A 20,926-nucleotide genomic window follows, 5' to 3' on the forward strand; every position below is an offset into this window, starting at 1 on the left:
TCACCTCAACTAAAACTCTTCCATTGCACTTGGAATAACATACAGACTTCTTAAAATGGCTCAGACTCTCTATATAACCTAACCTCCTCTCTGGCCTCATTTCCTTCCTCTCTGCTTCTTGTTCACCACCCACCATGTTGGCATTTTCCCTCCTCAAAGCCTCTGCACTCAATGTTCTTGCTGCTTGGACTGTTTTTCCAACAAATCTTCCCAGGGTTGCCTTCTCATTTCAGGTCACAACTCACATGTTTTTTCTTCAGAGATGCCTCTTCTATCTTCCTGCTGAAAAGCAATCTTCCACAACGTGGTCATGCTCTATCACATTAAACTACTTTATCTTCTTCACAGTATTTATCAGAGACTGAAATTATTTTATTTGTATATTTGCTCAGGTGATTTTTGTTTGCCTCCTCCTGACTTTACTGTAAGTTCCTTGAAAGCAGGGGTGATTATTGCCAAATCCCTAATGTTCATAGAAGAGTCTCACACATGGCAGCTTGTTCACTGCTTGATAAATGAGCAGTTTTGCTATGGGACAATCAACATCTGGTAGCCTTGTGGAAATCACAATCACAAGCTTTAAAGGTGTAATTCTGAGTTCTAAATCTAGTAATGAGATAAAAGTAGCCACAGAGTGACCATGCCCTCCACTTACCCGGAATGAGGGCTCACTGTTGTGTCTAGTTTCAGCATCCACACTTGGTATATCTGAATTTAAGCTTTAGTTAATAGATTATTCTACTGAGTTTCATCCTTTAGACTGAATGAGCCAGTGAGCCCTGGGCTTGCTTGCTTGCTATCTTTCCCCACTCCCTCCCTCCCTTCCTTCATTCCTTCTTTTTTGTTGCTGAATAGTACCATAGGAAGGATACCAAGAAAGAAAGAAAAGATTTCTCTTGATAGGGCTCAATCTATTTAATTGTGAATTCTAGAATATATATGAGATTTTCCAACTTAATGCAGTCACACATACACATGCACACAGAGTTTTCCATTTTTAAAATTTTTGTTTTGTTTTGGGCTAAAAAAAATGATGTAACATTTATTTTAAGCTATTTGCAATAGTTATCATACTCATTTTAAAGCCATTTTAATTATATATAAAATAACTTAGATAATTTTATCAAATAATAGGGTCCTTGTTCATATATGTACTATATAGTCACTATAAACACATATGCAGTCTTTTACATTCTATTTTTAACTTGCTCTTTTATTAGCCAAGAAATATTCATCTAGGCCCCACTGATAAAGTAGAAATACCAAGATGTGTAAAATATTGTTCCTGTCCTCATAAAGCTTTTAAGCTGGGGAAATACATACATTCATTCACCTACAAAGGTGAGACCTTCAATAACAGTTATTTAAGCAAGGAAACAGCGTAAAAAAGAAAGTAACTAAGTCACTCTGGGTATATGTAAGATGAGTAGGGATCACAGTGGATTTTCCCCAAAGGGAATCCATGAGCACCATAGGTTGATCAATTTTAAGAGTGAAATGGCTCTCTGTACAAAAATACAAGTGAACATTAATCAGTTTCAGAAAGGGATTGGTTTTTATTCTTTTTCAAACCAACAGATTTTCTTATTGTGCATGATTATTGCAATTCTACCACTAATCGTAATTTTGTTTTAAAAGCTTAAAAAGGACCCTAAAGCTTATCTCAAAATTAAGTGGGCAAGAATATCCAAGAAAAAAAAAAAATCTGAAAGGAGGAGTTATTTAGGAGGTGTGGTTGAAATGTTTCTTTTCTTCTCAGTGTTCAATCTCGGTTTAAACCGAGCAGCTAGGACATTCCTCGAAACTGTAATTGAATCAAGGATGTGTCCTCTGGGATGAGCAAGTCGATCTGATCAGACCAAAAGAAAAGACATAGCTCTAATTAGGGGAGAAGTTTTCTCTATATCTCTCCTGTAGATGAATGAGTAAGCATTGTGTTTTGCTGTGAAGTTTTTTTTGAATTGTGGTAAAATACACGTAAGATAAAATTTACCATCTCACCCATTTTTAAAGTACAGGTCAGTAGAGCTAAGCACATTCACACTGTGGTGCAGCCAATCTCCATCTCCTTTCATCTTGAGAAACGGAATTTCTGTACCCATTAAACAACTCCCGTGCCATGTCTTGTAGTTCTGGCAATATAAAAAGGTTTCTAGTTTTGTTTAGGAAATTTCTTTTGTTTATTTATAGTGATGATGGGATCTGACAAAGTGATCCATGACGTCTTTCTTTTCTTGCACACACACCGCAGCGAGGTTAATCCTTAGAGTGAAACCTCCTGACTATCTCAAAGCCTAAGTTCCACATCCTTTGGCTTTCCTGACATTTTTTTTTTTTTTAAGAAAGACAATGCAAAGGGGGAGGGGGCGAAAGGGAGAGGGCCAGAGGGAGAGGGAGTGAGAGAATCTTAAGCGGGCTCCACGCTCAGTGTGGAACCCAATTCAGAGCCCCTCAGGACCCTGACATCATGACCTGAGCTGAAATCAAGAGTCCAACACTTAACTGACTGAGCCACCCAGGCGCCCTGCCTAACATTCTAATACCAGATACAAAGCATTTGACTAACTCCTTAAATATTATGAATTCTTTTTTCCTTTTATAGATTTAATGAGGTCCACCCTCTTAATAACAAAAGATTTTGTTACAAGAATGTTGGCTGTATTACTACTTACTATAGTAAACATTTATAAGGAAACAAATTGCCCAAAATAGGTTAAATTGTAGTTGCAGCATCAAAGATTATTAGAAAAAGCATAATAGCATGGAAATATGTTCATTATATATTGCTGAGTGGAAAACTCGGGTAACCAAATATATATAGAAACTCTGGTAACCAGATATATATAGAAATACAACACATATGATTACATGCATATATTCAAACTTCTTTTTATTCTTTAAAATAGAAAATGAGATCAAACTGCATATTTGGTTACCCGAGTTTTCCACTCAACTATATATATCTGTATATATAGAGAGAAATATAGAGATATATAGACATATATATAGACATACAACACATATGTATATACACACAGGTAGTATGGGAGAGAGACAGAGACACAGAGAAAAAACAGAAAGAGAGAGAGGGAATTGTATCTCTATTTTCTTCATCCTCCATTTAATTCCAACTACAGGAAAAAATGCACTGGAAATTAAAAGCTGGAAGAGTACAAAATACGTTAACTATGATTATTTTGGGGAGATGGGAATGTGGGTTATTTTTGCTATTTGCACTTTTTAACTATTTGATAATTTTATAATTGCATTACTTTTGTAATTTGTGTAGTATTTCAAGTAAAAGAAAGGTTTATATCCAAATTTTCAGTCATTTAAAAAAATTTTTCAGTCATTTCTAGTAAAAGGCGTATCAGCATAATATGATTATTTCAACTTTTTAAAAAAATTCTGGTGTACTTACCATACAGTGTTCTGTTAATTTCAGGTGTACAAAATAGTGACTCCACAATTCTATACACTTCTCAGTGCTCATCATGACAAGTGTGCTCTTCATCCCCTTCACCTATTTCACCCATCCCCCACCCACCTACCCTCTGGTCACCCTCTATTCTCTATAGTTAAGAGGTGGATTTTCTTTCTTTGTTTTGTTTCTTAAATTCTACATATGAGTGAAATCATATGGTATTTGTCTTTCTCTGACTGGCTTATTTCCCTTAGCATTATACTCTCTAGATCCAACCATGTTGCTGCAAAATGCAATGATTATTTCATCGTTAGCCCACAGATAAAACTCATACCACATTTTCCAAAGTTATGAAATGAAATTTGGCACAATCAAGAAATAATGTCACCCAATAAAATAAATCTTGAATGGTTAACTTTAATTCAGCACAAAATGAAGTATGCTACTAAGCAGCAGACATTAAATACATCTCCTCAAGTAATTCTTAAAACAACATCTTAATTTAATACCAATAATTTAGTTAACATTATACGGTTACATGTAACATGTTTCAAAATAATCAAATCACATAAAATTTTGAAGCAAAAAGAATTCAGGGAAGTGTTCAGTTAAGCATTTACATAGCATTCATTATTCTGTCAGCCAATGTACCTAGGAAGCAGGGCAATTGATAATATCTTTGCTTTGTGTAGCATGGAAGCATATGGGTCTAAATACCTGTTAATATAGCACTACTGAAATTAGAGCCAAGATGACATCAGGAAAATTTGTTTTCTGTACTAGTTTATTCTTGGGAACTACTTTGAGTAACATGCAATTTCTCCCATTTTGTGAAATTCCTTTTTTCCACTGTATCTTCACCTGTGACTCAGGGCTTGAGAAACTTCAGTCCTCCCCCACCCAGGAAGTAGTAGTGTAGGTGCCCAAAGAGCCTTGATCTGGTGGAGTAATGGAGAAGGCACTGGAAGAATAAGGGACCATCTGAGAGGATCACAATGAACCAAGTTGAAAATGACCATGGTTACAAAAGTTAGCGTGAAAAGTTTTACCAGATTCTCAAAATTGTGGAATGGTGGGCAGATTACAACTAGAAAACTGGACACCTGATCTCTAACTCCGGATTCTTATGGTTAGTGGTATGGGCTTGGACAAGTCAGAGTAGTCTTGTTCACCTTGGAAATAGGGTTTGGGCCAGTTTTATTAAAGTATTAAAAACCCTTCCAGATGCAGTTTTATCACTCTAAGGTAATACCACTGTGGACACTTAACTATTATCAGCTACTGCTTTGGCAACAGTGAAAAATATCGGTTTCAATACTATTAAAACAATAAATGAACCACTAACATTTTCAAAACATGATATGATACAAACCACTGAAAAACTGTTATCCCTGAATACTTCTTATCTTCTTTAAGAAAACTGCCTCTTCCTTCTGATCCAAAATGCCATATAGTTTCTCTTTATTTATGTAACACTACTTTCTTGGTTGCTATGGAAAATACATTGTGTCTAAAATTTTATTTTTTGTACTGATAAGTCAATTTCTCGGGAAATTCTTTTCAGTAATGTCTTAAAATATTCATTAAATTCTTATTTTCTTTACTTTGAAGTGTTGGCATTCAAGGGATCAATACAATTTACAAAACTAGAAGTTTCATCTGAAAACCTATAGGCTTTTAGTGTCCTTAATTTGAATTTGAATTCCCTCTTATTATAAATTAATGAAAACTTGATGAGCAAATATGTATATTGATATTTGATACTTTTAAGGACATATGGGGAACTCATACCCCTTACACAGATAAATACATTCAAGAGAATATTACCAGGCTTGATTCACCTCTTCGGATCTCAGAAAGTAAATAGTACTTTACTTTCACCCAGCTCCTAAAACTCAGCTTTATTTCTGCTGCAGGAGAAGACAGGATTTCATTCAACTAGATAGCTGACCAGCATGGGTCGCTGTAAACTGGAAATAATATATTATTTATCATAGTAAGACAAACTTCCCCTTTTGAGGGAAACGACTTGCTGGGTCTTCTGCGAACACCTCAATTTCTCTTTTGATCCTACTTCACAAGCAGTGCTAAGAAATTAGTATTTAGATTTCTTTTTAGGAACTCCCTAAGACAGGTCACCTCTGTATTCTCCTTTGAGTGCTAGACTAGCCAGGAAAGCGGAGATTTCTTCTTGTATGCTAAAAATGTATGTCAAATAACCATTATGAACCGTGCCTATGTTAACTTTCTTCTCACATACATGAAGTGGGGAAATGCAGGGCTCTTGATAGGCAATAAATGTAAACAATGCTATATGCTTTACTCATTTCATTCAATGCTCACAACAACTAAGAAACGATAATGGCAAGCTACTAAATATGATAATGAAGAAGAAAATAATTGGGAAGTTTAAGCAAATATTTAATATGAAATTTATGACACATACATTTATGATCTCATGTCCCTGATCTTTCTTCCTTTTACTTTCCTGAAATTTGCAAATACCTTTCTAGCTCTGAATAGCTAATTCGGTACCAGAAACAACGATTCATTCTGGTAGGCACCATATATATATTTGGTGAAAATGAAAGAAGCTAAATCCCATGTTGATAATACACGTTGATGGTAACAGTTTCAAGTTCATGAAGTATGCTCCTAGTTCCTGGCAGTATAAAAAGGCTTCTAGTTTTGTTTATAAATTTAAAACAAATTTATCTGTAGCACTGATGTGATCATAGGAAGTGATCCATGATATCTTCCTTATCTTGCACACACACCGCAGCAAGGTTAAGCCTCTGAGTGAAACGTCCTGAGTGACTATCTTAAAGCCTATGTTCCACAACCTGCTGGCTTTCCTGACATTCTAACAGTAGGTACAAGGCATTTGACTAAACCTTTAAATATTATGGAAACTTCTTTCATTTCATAGATCTAATAAAGTTCACCATCTCTAATAACAGATATTTCTTAAAGGAAAGATAATCTCCAGATAACAATACATGATATTAGGATCTGAGAGTTAAAATGTGTTTATAATATAGAGCATAAAAATGAGCATATTGATTCTGGAGGGAGAAAGACTTAATTCTAATTCCAATTCTGTCACATGCTAAATGTATGGCAAGTTATTTCTCCGAGTCTCAGTATTTTTTATCTGCAAAATAACACCTACATTGAATAACTGTTGTAAAGATAAGAATTGACATTTGTAAAGATCCAGCAGAGGGCACACATTAGGTGCTTAATAAATAGTAATTATTTATTCTCATCCATCATTGCATGGCATCATTGGCTAAAGTAGTATTTCAGCTCTGAGAGCATACATTTGGTCTGTGATAAACTAGCTGAGCAGTTCAAGTACAAGTTCAATTAATATAAAGATATGCAGTGATCAAATAAGTAAATAAAGATTCTTTGGGCATTTTCTACAAATTGTCTTCCTATACAGCTGTCTTCTAAATATAAGCTATAAGACTCTGGAAAAAGCTAAGAGATCAAAAATTGCCTTTATCACCTTTATGGCTTTAGTCTGGAAAAAATTATTAACAGTGATAATGACCTTGAGCTCTTATGGAATTTCCATAACTACTGTATAAGTATATTCACTACCAAGAAATGGATATTTTTTTTGGTACCACTGAAATAATAAAGTGAGATAGAATCTAAAAGACACATTTCAGAGGTCTACTCATTATAAAGTGCCTATGATTGTCACGTTAAGGTCTGGGACAGATAAAACTCATATTAAAACATAAGGCAAACTTTTTAAACAAAATGCCTTGATGATTTGAGTTCTACTGAACTACTGCCTCAACTGACTGAAACCCTAACTTGCAGAGTTTAAGTGCAACTGCTCGAGCTTAAGATCAGTTTTGGGAGGAAAAAAATACACACACACACACACCCCCCCAGCGACAATTCCTTTTAAAACCTGAATCTAGATGCACACTCATTCAGATTCAATTATTTCAATGATTATAGTACCTAGAGGTTTCCTTTTCATTCCGGGGAATAAACACACTTAAATACCATGCACAGCTTAGAGAAAGTGACCATGGATCATCTGATTGTGAGGACTGTGAGGACATGATAAAGAGTCATTAGAATGGTAAGAGCAATCTGATTACTACTTTCTCATTTGAGGCAGTTTACCTACAGTCCAAAAAAATGCTTTCAATCATGTCACTGATTAAACTCCAAAGCATCTTTTCCATTGTCAGTGGAAATGGCTGGCATTTAATTAAAATAGACTCTTCTAACTATAACTAATTGAATAAATAGTGGCTAAAATGGTGAACTGATAAATAACTAAATAATGTAAAAATGAGAATCATCAAAACACTTTTGAGAACACAGTTCTGCTTGGAGGGCTCCAGGGAGGAAGTGCCTCATTTTCAAGAAAGGAATGACGTTTCTTTTGTTTTCGTTCAATTCTTTCCTGCCTTTCTTTCTTTTCCTAAAAAAAAAATAGAAAACTATAAATTTATATACGTATATGAGCATTATTTTCAAATCAAGTTGCTTGCTAAAGAACAAAGTAATCTATTATAAGACATTTAAATGTCACTTCCTATTTAACTGGTTATAAAGGAATAGTGGCTGAGAATATTGCTCATTTATAAGTATACTACCAACAGGTATTAATGCACCACTTGATCACTTATTTTTTCATATTAAAAGTGATAATATTTAAACAAAATTATGAAAAATGGGAAAAAAAGACCTATAATTCTATAACTCAAAGAGTATAATTATGAGAAGTTAGTGATGTCTTTCTGAGAACAGATTCTCAGAACTAAATTTACTGGGTGCAAAGGTTGAATATGCCATGACAGCAGGGATACTTAAAAATTTTTATAAATAGTTGAAAATTAAGTCTCATGTTTCTTTGCTTCTTTATTATTAAGCTTGAGCACATTTTTATTTCTTTAGCCTTTTTGTGAATTTTTTTGCTCAATTATCTGGCTCATCTAACTATATGGGTATCAATGCTTTTAATGTTTGGCAATTTTATATTTTCATATGATAAATATTATCTTTGCAAAGCCAACATTTTATCTACATTAATTTTAGTCCTTTTTAGCAAAAAAAAAATTAAGAAATACTAATATTTCAGCCAAGACAATTGTTTAAACAATAATGTAATCAAAACCTGTATGCCCATCTGCCTTATGAAAAAAAAACAAAAAACGACCAATACTTTTGAAGGTCTGTGTTCATTCCTTCATCACACTGCTTCCTCTCCACCCCACTGAGGTAACCATTACTCTCAATTTGATGCTTAGCATTCCAGTGCATCTCTTCATACTTGTATTATAAATGTTGTTAATCCCAAAACAAGTAATTTTGTTTTGCATGTTTTTATTAGAGTAAAAGGTAACATGCTATATATTTTTTGCAACTTCCTTTTTTATTCATCTTAATATCTCTAAGATCCACCTATGTGAATTATAGCTCTAGTTCATTGATATTCCATAGAATATTCATAGAATTCCAGCATGTCAACTTATCACCATTTGTTAACCTATTTTTGTTGTAATTGAAAACATGATGGTTTTTTTTCTCCATGTAAAGACAATACTATAAAAATCCCTGTTTGCTTCCTTGTACTTACAAGATTTTCTCTCCATGTATATGCCTAGGAGTGAAACTGTTGGTTTTCTAGGGTATTAATATGTTCAACTTTGCTGGGAAATGATTTATTTTCCAAAGCAGCTGTAGGAATCCACCCTCCAAGCAGCACCTACACTGACTTTTTATGTTAATGCATTAATGATTTTAAATTCAATATCTGTTCATGTTTTCCTTTGTTATTTCTATAGCACTTCTCGGTTTAGAAAAGCATCTTATCCCTGTAAGACTTGATAGTGTCTTATTTTCTTTCAGTTCTTCTATTGTTTGGCATTTTATATTTAACGCTTAGGTGCTTTTGAAGTTTCTATTGCTGTTTCTTTGAAGTGATTTCATGCCCAAATGTCACACAAATAACCCAAGTTATAGTTTCCTTGCATCTATTAATTTGTGTCACTTTATTATATGGCACATCTTTACTTGTAACAGGTTCTGAGAGATCCTGGGGGGGGGGGGTCTATTATTTTACTGGTATTACACTGCTTTGATTTGTGTTCATTCATTCAACTGTTAAGCACTGAGATCCTACTGTAGGTCAAGCAGTATACATACTGGAGACCATGCATAAAGTGATTCTAAAATCCAAACACACAGATTCGGTCCTTGTCCCTCAGGGGATTTTCAAAACGGATAGTTAATAAACAATTAAATAAACAACAGATCATTTCAAATGGTGAGAATTTCTATGGAACATATAAAAAAGTTGTTGTGATTGTTAAAGAATAAAAGGGAGTACTTACGTTCAAAGAAAAGTGGATTCAGGGAAAGTCACTTCAAAGTGAGACAAGATGGGTAAGAGAAGCCCCTTGTGAGAGGCACTGAGGAGAGAGCATTCCAAGCAGAGCGAACAGTATGTGTGAGGGCTCCGACATGTGGGAGACACATGGGATGTGAGAGAAAACAAGAGAGCCAGCGTGAGCCAGCACGACTCAAACTGAGCGGAAGACAGGAGGGGGTACCAGACGAGAAAAAAAAGGCAGGTGAGTGAGGTGCTGTGGGGCCTGCAGGCCACGGTAACATCTGGAACACAGGTTAAGAGAAGTCAACAGTGACACTGAGGAGGAAGGCAGAGAAATGAGAGACACCAGGGGAGCAGGGCACCCAGGGGAGAAGACAGTTGCCACAAGGGGAAAGCGACCACGCAGAATGTTTGAGAGGTCTGGGGAATGTAGCAGAAAACAACACAACTGGATGGCTAGATGGTTTGGCAAAACTAACTTTCCAAGCGTAGTTTCAGTATAGTGATGGTGAAAGAGACAAGTCCGGAGTGTGCTGAGGGTGAAAAGGGTATGGAGAACCAAGAAGTGTAAATAAAAATTGTAGAAGTTTAGCTATTAAAAAAAAGAGCAGTGAAATGTGGAGCCACATCTGGAGGCAAATGAGGAATTAAGAATTATACATTTTGGAAAGTGATAGGAATAATCCAGGAGAGAAGAATGCTGGTTCATGGGAGAGTGGAATGGTAAATTTATATTTTACTGCTTGATGGAAACAGTCCTACACTTCATCTTATTTTGAAAATATTATCGTCCATATTCTCACATTTTTATTATACTGGATGAATTTTAGAACCATTTTGTTTCCCTGCACACACTCCCTTCAAAGAAATGACTATGTGAGGATTACTATGAAATTTAAACATTAATCCAGGAATGCTTGAAATGTTAGTAGTACTTGCTCTTTTCATCCTGCAGCTCAGATTGTCTCTTCATTTCTCCAAGTCTCTGCTAACACTATAAAGTTTGGTGGTTTCCTTATATTGGTGATTTTCTCAAAGAGCAACAGTATCCAGGAACCCTTAGACAATGTTGCCTCTGCGGGCTGGATGGCTTGGGAGGGACAGCATTTTGGTAAATTATGAGGTGTCTATGATTCTTTCACCAGCATATGTATGGAATTGAGAGGTGTCACAAGGAGAATACCATAACGCAAGGTTTCCATCAGCATACAATTATTTACATAGAACAAAAGGAATGAAGAGAGGTATGAAATTCCTATTTTCTGTCTTAACATTTTCCTCCAATGCTTGCTACTCCTACTGAAGCAAAGAGGGAATCTCCTTTCAGAATCCTAATTGAGAAAAACAAAACAAAAAAAAAACCCCAAAACCAAAAAACTATAATTGGGTCACTGTCAATTATTTTATATGTTAGAGAGAGGCAGACCCTCCAACTAGGGAGCAGAAAAGCAATGACTAGGCTGTGTCCACAGAAACTGACTGAACAAACCTCTTTTTGTCCATTCCATTTAACATGGGGAGAGAGAGGGAAACATGAAACAAGTTTGCTCTTACTAGTAGGGGCTAAGAAAGTCAGAATAGGAAATAAGCAACTAATTATCAACCTTAATATTAATTAAGATGATCAATAAGGCTATCTGGAATAATCAAAAGAACCTCGTTAAACAGTCCTTCTGAGTATTGACTGTTGGAGTGTGAATTTTTTACTCATTTTCTTATTAATGGTAACTATTAATTAATCTGGGAACCAGCATGAAGAAGAGAGTCTTACTGATCTTTGGCTGTAACTTTCACCTAAAACAATAACCAATCCAATGCTCACTACTCAAGCTAGATTTTTATAACAAAATTTTGAGATGTAACTTTACATTAAAATTGAAGTTCTTAGGAAAGATGGCGGAGGAGTAGGAGACCCTATTTCAGCTGGTCCCCGGAATTGAGCTGGATATCTACCAGACCACTCTGAGCTCCCACGAAACCAGCCTGAGATGTAAGAAGATCTGGATCTCTACAAACAGAATATCGCAGGCGGTTGGTTTTGAGGTACGAAGCGGGGAGCCGTGATTCCGCAGGCAGATATCGGAGGATAAACGGCAGTGGGAGGGTGCCTGGCCATGGGGATCCTACACCGCCGGTGAGTGACAGCCTCGTGCGCTGAGGACGGGGCACAGACTCGCAGACCAGTAGAGGTGGGGAAAGGACTTTAGGGCAGTCCCCGGAACAGAAACCCAGAGCTGCAGCGGGGTCGCGCGCACACAAACTGCAGCCCCCCAGACGGAAACCCAGAGCGCCAGGGTCACACCGGTGAACTGTAGCCCCCGGGGCAGAAACCCGGAGCAGTGGAGTCGCGTGAGCGAACTGGGAGCGGTTGGCAGTTTTAGAAGCACAAAGGGCAGAGAGGTGCCCCGACCTGGAGGCAGGACTGGGGGCGCTGCGGAGGGGCGCACAACCCAGGACGCTGCAGTTTATAGCAGCACGGACAGAAACAGAGATAGTGTGGCCTGGAGAACTCACTGAAGAACAGACTGCGATCTCTCTGCTCTGAGGTAGAGGGTTGGAAACGGTCTCTTCTGCTCTGACTCGTGGAAGAGATGTGGAAAGCCACCAGGGAAAGGCACCAGAGAACAAAAGCCCCAAAGACTGATTCCCACTGAGCCCATCCCCCGCCACAGGGGCGCAGGGCAACTCCGCCCAAACAGGGTTGCCTGAGTAACAGCGCGGCAGGCCCCTCCCACAGGCTGGGAAAACAAGAGGCCAGCAACCCTAAGGTCCCAAGAAAACAGGTGCATCTTGCTTGGGTTCTGGTCAATAATCTGGACTCTATACATTCCCTCAAACACCCATCAACAGAATGACTAGGAGGAGGAGCCCCCAAAACAGAAAAGACTCAGAGATTATGACTTATGCTGCAGATTTACAAATGGATGCAGATATAACCAAGATCTCGGAGATGGAATTCAGGCTAGCAATTGTGAAGACAATGGCTAGAATGGAGAAATCAATTAATGGCAACATAGAGTCTCTAAGGGCAGAAATAAAAGGTGAATTGGCAGAACTTAAAAATGCTATCAATGAGATCCAATCCACTCTAGATAATCTAACAGCTAGGGTAACTGAGACAGAAGAGAGAATAAGCGACCTGGAAGACAATATAATAGATAAAAAGGGAAAAAAGGAGGCCAGGGAAAAACAACTCAGAATCCATGAAAATAGAATCAGAGAAATAAGTGACACCATGAAGCGTTCCAATGTCAGAATAATTGGAATCCCGGAGGGAGTGGAGAGAGAGAGAGGGCTAGAAGATGTATTTGAGCAAATCGTAGCTGAGAACTTCCCTAATCTGGGGAATGAAATAAACATTCGAGTCCTAGAGGCAGAGAGGACCCCTCCTAAGATCAAGGAAAACAGGCCAACACCCCGGCATGTAATAGTAAAACTTGCAAATCTTAGAACCAAGGAAACCATCTTAAGGGCAGTTAGGGGGAAGAGATTCCTTACGTACAGAGGGAGGAACATCAGAATAACGTCAGACCTATCCACAGAGACCTGGCAAGCCAGAAAGGCCTGGCAAGACATATTCAGGGTACTAAATGAGAAGAACATGCAGCCAAGAATACTTTATCTGGCAAGGCTTTCATTTAGAATGGATGAAGAGATACAGAGCTTCCACGACCGGCAGAAGCTGAAAGAATATGTGACCACTAAGCCGGTCCTGCAAGAAATATTAAGGGGGGTTCTATAAAAGGAGAAAGACCCCAAGAATGATATACAACAGAAATTTACAGGGACAATCTATAAAAACAACGTCTTCACAGGCAACATGATGACAATTAATTCATAGCTTTCAATAATCACTCTCAACCTGAATGGCCTAAATGCTCCCATAAAACGGCACAGGGTTGCAGATTGGATAAAAAGACAGGACCCATCCATATGCTGTCTACAAGAGACTCATTTTGAACCTAAAGATACAACCAGACCGAAAGGGAAGGGATGGATATCCATCTTCCATGCCAGCAGACCTCAAAAGAAAGCTGGGGTAGGAATTCTTATATCAGACAAATTAGATTTTAAACTAAAGTCTGTAATAAGAGACACAGAAGGACACTATATCATTCTTAAAGGGTCTATCCAACAAGAAGATCTAACAATTGTAAATATCTATGCCCCCAACATAGGAGCAGCCCTCTACATAAGCCAACTGTTAACCAAAAAAAAGTCATATTGATAACAATACGTTAATTGTAGGAGACCTCAATACTCCACTCTCAGCAATGGACAGATCATCGAAGCAGAAAATCAACAAGGAAACAAGAGCTTTGAATGATACATTGGACCAGATGGACCTCATAGATATTTACAGAACATTCCACCCTAAAACAACAGAATACTCATTCTTCTCGAGCGCACATGGAACTTTCTCCAGAATAGACCATATACTGGGTCACAAATCAGGTCTCAACCGATACCAAAAGATTGAGATTATTCCCTGCATATTCTCAGACCACAATGCTCTAAAACTGGAACTCAATCACAAGAAAAAATTTGGCAGAAATTCAAAACACTCTGCTCAAGAATGTTTGGGTCAACCAGGAAATCAAAGAAGAATTTAAACAATTCGTGGAAATCAATGAGAACAAAAACACATCGGTCCAAAACCTATGGGATACTGCAAAGGCGGTCCTAAGGGGGAAATACATAGCCATCCAAGCCTCACTCAAAAAAATAGAAAAATCCCGAATTCACCAACTAACTCTACACCTTAAAGAACTAGAGAAAAAGCAACTAACGATGCCTAAGTCACACATTAGAAGAGAAATAATTAAAATTAGAGCAGAAATCAATGAATTAGAAACCAGAAACACAGTAGATCAGATCACCGAAACTAGAAGTTGGTTCTTTGAAAGAATTAATAACATTGATAAACCACTGGCCAGACTTATCCAAAAGAAAAGAGAAAGGACCCAAATTAATAAAATTATGAATGAAAGGGGAGAGATCACGACTAACACCAAGGAAATAGAAACAATTATTAGAAATTATTATCAACAACTATATGCCAATAAACTGAGCAATCTGGATGAAATGGAGGCCTTCCTGGAAACCTATAAGCTGCCAAGACTGAAACAGGAAGAAATTGACAACCTGAATAGGCCAATAACCAGTAACGAGATTGAAGCAGTGATCAAAAACCTCCCAAAAAACAAGAGTCCAGGGCCTGATGGATTCCCTGGGGAATTCTACCAAACATTCAAAGAAGAAATAATACCTATTCTCCTGAAGCTGTTTCAAAAAATAGAAACAGAAGGAAAACTTCCAAACTCATTCTACGAGGCCAGCATTACCTTAATCCCCAAACCAGGCAAAGACCCCATCAAAAAGGAGAATTTCAGACCGATATCCCTGATGAATATGGATTCCAAAATCCTCAACAAAATCCTAGCTAATAGGATCCAACAATACATTAAAAGGATCATCCACCATGACCAAGTGGGATTTATCCCCGGGATGCAAGGGTGGTTCAACATTCGCAAATCAATCAATGTGATAGAACACATTAATAAGAGGAGGGAGAAGAACCATATGGTCCTCTCAATTGATGCAGAAAAAGCATTTGACAAAATACAGCATCCTTTCCTGATTAAAACTCTTCAGAGTATAGGGATAGAGGGAACATTCTTCAAGCTCATAAAATCCATCTATGAAAAACCCACAGCAAATATCATCCTCAATGGGGAAAAGCTGAGAGCCTTTCCCTTAAGATCAGGAACACGTCAAGGGTGCCCACTCTCACCACTGTTGTTCAACATAGTACTAGAAGTCCTAGCAACAGCAATCAGACAACAAAAAGAAATAAAAGGTATTCAAATTGGCAAAGAAGAAGTCAAACTCTCTCTTTTTGCAGACGACATGATACTTTATGTGGAAAACCCAAAAGACTCCACCCCCGAATTACTAGAACTCGTCCAGCAATTCAGTAATGTGGCAGGATACAAAATCAATGCACAGAAATCAGTTGCTTTCTTACACACTAACAACACAAGTGTAGAAAGAGAAATTAGAGAAACGATTCCATTTACAATAGCACCAAAAACCGTAAGATACCTCGGAATAAACCTAACCAAAGAGGTAAAGGGTCTATACTCTAGGAACTACAAAACACTCATGAAAGAAATTGAAGAAGACACAAAAAGATGGAAAAATATTCCATGCTCATGGATCGGAAGAATAAACATTGTTAAAATGTCTATGCTACCCAGAGCAATCTATACCTTCAATGCCATCCCAATCAAAATTCCAATGACATTTTTCAAAGTGCTGGAACAAACAATCCTAAAATTTGTATGGAATCAGAAAAGACCCCGAATCACCAAGGAAATGTTGAAAAAGAAAAACAAAGCTGGGGGCATCATGTTGCCCGATTTCAAGCTATATTACAAAGCTGTGATCACCAAGACAGCATGGTACTGGCACAAAAACAGATATATAGACCAATGGAACAGAATAGAGAACCCAGATATGGACCCTCAACTCTATGGTCAAATAATCTTTGACAAAGCAGGAAAAAACATGCAATGGAAAAAAGATAGTCTCTTCAATAAATGGTGCTGGGAAAATTGGACAGCCACATGCAGAAGAATGAAACTCGACCGTTCTCTAACACCATTCACAAAGATAAACTCAAAGTGGATGAAAGACCTCAATGTGAGACAGGAATCCATCAAAATCCTAGAGGAGAACATAGGCAGTAACCTATTTGACATCGGCCACAGGAACTTCTTTCAAGATACATCTCAAAAGCTAGTGAAACAAAAGCAAAAATGAACTTTTGGGACTTCATGAAGATAAAAACTTCTGCACAGCAAAGGAAACAGTCAACAAAACAAAGAGGCAACCCACAGAATGGGAGAAGATATTTGCAAATGACACTACAGATAAAGGGCTGGTATCCAAGATCTATAAAGAACTTCTCAAACTCAATACCCAAAAAACAAATAATCAAGTCAAAAAGTGGGCAGAAGATATGAAAAGACACTTCTCTGAAGAAGACATACAAATGGCTAACAGACACATGAAAAAATGTTCATCATCATTAGCCATCAGGGAAATCCAAATCAAAACCACACTGAGATACCACCTTACACCAGTTAGAATGGCAAAAATGGACAGGGAAAGAAACAACAAATGTTGGAGAGGTTGTGGAGAAAGGGGAACCCTCTTACACTGTTGGTGGGAATGCAAGTTGGTACAGCCACTTTGGAAAACAGTGTGGAGGTTCCTCAAAAAATTAACAAGAGAGCTACCCTATGACCCAGCAATTGCACTCCTGGGTATTTACCCCAAAGACACAGATGTAGTGAAAAGAAGGGCCATATGCACCCCAATGTTCATAGCAGCCATGTCCGCAATAGCCAAACTGTGGAAAGAGCCGAGATGCCCTTCAATAGATGAATGGATAAAGATGTGGTCCATATATACAATGGAATATTACTCAGCCATCAGAAAGGATGAATACCAACTTTTACATCAACATGGATGGGGCTGGAGGAGATTATGCTAAGTGAAATAAGTCAAGCAGAGAAAGTCAATTATCATATGGTTTCACTTATTTGTGGAACATAAGGAATAGCATGGAGGACATTAGGAGAAGGAAGGGAAAAATGGGGGGGGGGGAATTGGAGGGAGAGATGAACCATGAGAGACTATGGACCTGAGAAACAAACAGGGTTTTAGAGGGGAGGGGGGAGGGGGGATTGGTTAGCCCGGTGATGGGTATTAAGGAGGGCACGTACTGCATGGAGCACTGGGTGTTATACGAAAACAATGGATCGTGGATCACTACATCAAAAACTAAGGATGTATTGTATGGTGACTAACATAACATAATAAAATTAAAAAAAAAAAGAAAAAGAAAATTGAAGTTCTTAGACTTCCATGTGGGGTATTTTTCCATTCTTTTTGCAAATAAATTGCAATAAGAAATTGGTAATTTGGAGGACTAGATCTGTAACATATTGTGATTGGATGTTTTTATAAGTAGCATTATATTTGTCAAGATTATACTACATATCAAAACAAGTTATTTTCATTTTCATCTTTGATTGATGAGTTTTTGTTCTCCAGAGGGCTGATTAGAATAAGAAAGTGACTAAATACTGTAATAAACATAATGTACCTCACGGTGACTTAGTCATTAAGAAAATTCTATTCCATCTTCAAGAGTATGTGAAAATAAAACTGAAAAACATGTACATTTAGTTGCCCTGAGTGATCTGGCACAGTTGGTATGTTTCCTTGATAGAAGAAGAGTTTAATTTTTCTTAGAAGCAAGCACTCTTTAAGAGTTTAAGGAAGCCATCATGAAACACTACCTTCCTCATTCAAACCATCCAACCAATTTTGATCACTTTATTTTCTTACTGTTTTTCTGCAAGGAATTAGCATAAAGCAGCACTAAAATCAATACGTAAGCAAGAAGAAATTCTGTTGGTATTTTTATTAGGATTACATTAAATTTGTAAATTACTTCAGGGAGCACTGACATCTATAACATCATTATAAGACTGAGTGTTTCTATCCAAGAGCAGTTTTGATCCATGTTCTCAAGTCTTTATTTGGGTCCTGCGGAAGTGCTCTAAAATTTTCTTCATAGTGGTCTTGCACATTTCTTAAGTTTATTCCTAAGTGCTTCATCTTTTTATCCTATCTTAAATAGCCTGCTTTGTGTCCTGCATGCCTCTCTAGCTACTGTTTGTTCTAAAGTTGATGTGAAAAAGTAAACAGTAACAGTCAGAAATACTTTGAAAGAAGAGCTATGAAGAAAGATTAAACAAAACAGATATGAAAATATATAAAGCCCTGATAATGAAACAGTATGGTACTGGAACATGTACCATGAGATTTGAGATTGACCACAAACAGAAAGTCAAGAAACAGTCCCTAAAATCTGAGAAGGTATCATATAACAAAGGCAGTACCTCAAATCAATGGGTAAAAGATAGGCTATTTCATAGGAGGTGAGTTTGGAAAAAATAAAGTCCAAATCATGTATCTCAGTATTATCGAGGTAAATTACAAGCGAATCAAATGTTAAAATGCGAAGATATTAAGTCATAATGTTACTAGAAGGAAAATGGGAGCATTTCATTTAACCTCGAGTTATAAAGAAAGTTTTTTTCAACTACACTTGAAAATCAGAACCCAAAAGACTGATAAATTTGACACCAGAAAATAAAAGAAAAATTTTCATGGCATAAAATACTATATGCAAAGTTGAGAGACCAACAAACCAATGGGAAAAAAGTAGTTGTAACTCCTACCAGAAATGACAGCCTAATTGCCCTGGTATATAAACAAGCTTCTAAAAATCAAGAAAAAGACCAAGAGAAAAATGTGCAAAGTCTATGAATTAACAATTTACAAACAAAATTACAAATGACCCTTATACAAATGAAAGGCTGCTCAAGTTCAGTCCTAACCAGAGAAATACAACCACAGAATACCCTGGACAGGGACGCCTGGGTGGTTCACTCGGTTGAGCATCTCCCTTCAGCTCGGCTCATGCTCCCAGGGTCCTGGGATCCAATCCCACATCAGGCTCCCTGCTCCGCGGGAAGCCTGCTTCTCCCTCTCCCACTCCCCCTGCTTGCGTTCCCTCTCTCGCTGTGTCTCTCTCTGTCAAATAAATAAATAAAATCTAAAAAAAAAAAAATACACCGGACAGTACTTTTAACTAGCAGATTGATGTGAATTCAAAATAGGTTTGACAAGAATTCCTACTGGAAAGAAACTCAACTGGATCCTAAAGCCAGTGGAGCAATTTTACACGTTTTGATTGCCGCAAGATGGGATGTGCTAACCACTCATACGAATGTGTCACCTACTCATGTATAAAGTACTTATTCATATGAATGCCTTACTTGGTCAAAAAATGATAAACATGCATATTTATAATGCAAGTTGGTACAGCCACTTTGGAAAACAGTGTGGAGGTTCCTCAAAAATTTAAAAATAGAGCTACCCTATGACCCAGCAATTGCACTCCTGGGTATTTACCCCAAAGACACAGATGTAGTGAAAAGAAGGGCCATATGCACCCCAATGTTCATAGCAGCAATGTCCACAATAGCCAAACTGTGGAAAGAGAGAGACACACACAGCGTGAGAGGGAACACAAGCAGGGGGAGTGGGAGAGGGAGAAGCAGGCTTCCCGCCGAGCAGGGAGCCCGATGCGGGGCTCAATCCCAGGACCCTGGGATCATGACCTGAGCCGAAGGCAGACGCTTAATGACTGAGCCCCCAGGCACCCTCTCCATGATTTTAGACGTAAGAATCGTTGCAAAGGAAGAACAGGTGTGACTGGTAAGTGACTGCATGTCGGGATGCAGATAAGGGAGAACATTATGCCTGAAGTTTTAAGTCTGAGTGCTTGAGGGAATAGTAAAAGAGTCAACAGAAATGAGTAAATCAAAGACAAAATGACAGACATGTGGAGAGAACGGATTCCACAACGCAGCTTCAGGTAAAAATGGTCAGTAGGCAGAGACAAAGAAAATTGGATGGAAATGGATGGAAAAGTCACGAGTAAAGTACATTCACAAGACACAAGAGCATTAACAGATAATACCTACCAGCCATTTTTCATATTCATCAATAGCTTGCTTATCTTTATCTTTTTTCTCTGCTCTTTTCAGTTCTTCTCTTCTTTTCTCATTTATTTTCTCTTTCTCCTTTTCTTTGAAAAAAGTGTCCTTCTTTTCATTCCTATGTAGGATATTAGAGAACACTGGATGGTTAACGGGGAGGATATAATAAAGATTCCCTAATATATCCTTGCCATAATGAGATGGCGATGCATTAGTAAGTTTCAAGCAAATAATCTTTTTAAGAGCCTAAAGCGTTATTCACTTGAAATCTACCAAAATAGCCCTCCTTTGGGATTACCATTTCTCAACGGCTGTTAGGTTATCTTTCCTTTTCTCAGCAATCGTTTCCTCCTCTTTCTGCTTCTTTGCTCTTTCATATTCTCTCTCCTTCTTATTTTTCTCTCTAAGATATTCCATTTTTTTCTCCTTCCATCGTTCAAAGGCCTGAAAAAGTTCATAACGATTTTCTTGTTAACTGTGAAAGTG

The 20,926-nt window shown here is 37.5% G+C and overlaps 1 protein-coding gene and 1 long non-coding RNA gene across 4 annotated transcripts in view; both read right to left on the reverse strand.

The window, feature by feature from the left end:
• Positions 1-3,821: 3,821 nt before the first annotated feature.
• The window catches only part of MAP9 (microtubule associated protein 9), a 37,601-nt gene continuing 20,496 nt past the window's right edge, over positions 3,822-20,926 (reverse strand). For all 3 annotated transcript variants that reach the window (XM_036081439.2, XM_078069342.1, XM_078069343.1), the window contains 3 exons: positions 20,739-20,884; positions 20,426-20,558; positions 3,822-7,880 (listed from right to left, as the gene is read on the reverse strand). In XM_036081439.2, coding sequence (XP_035937332.2) covers positions 7,758-7,880; positions 20,426-20,558; positions 20,739-20,884 — 402 coding nt within the window. In that variant the 3' untranslated portion in view covers positions 3,822-7,757. The remainder of the gene's footprint in view (positions 7,881-20,425; positions 20,559-20,738; positions 20,885-20,926) is intronic.
• LOC144381388 (uncharacterized) lies at positions 18,277-20,400 on the reverse strand. Its single transcript, XR_013446532.1, has 2 exons — positions 20,102-20,400; positions 18,277-19,415 (listed from the first exon to the last, which is right to left on the reverse strand). It is a non-coding gene; the product is annotated as an uncharacterized LOC144381388 (long non-coding RNA).

This window comes from Halichoerus grypus, chromosome 3 (assembly GCF_964656455.1).
Source record: "Halichoerus grypus chromosome 3, mHalGry1.hap1.1, whole genome shotgun sequence".
In the NCBI taxonomy this organism is placed as follows: Eukaryota; Metazoa; Chordata; class Mammalia; order Carnivora; family Phocidae; genus Halichoerus; species Halichoerus grypus.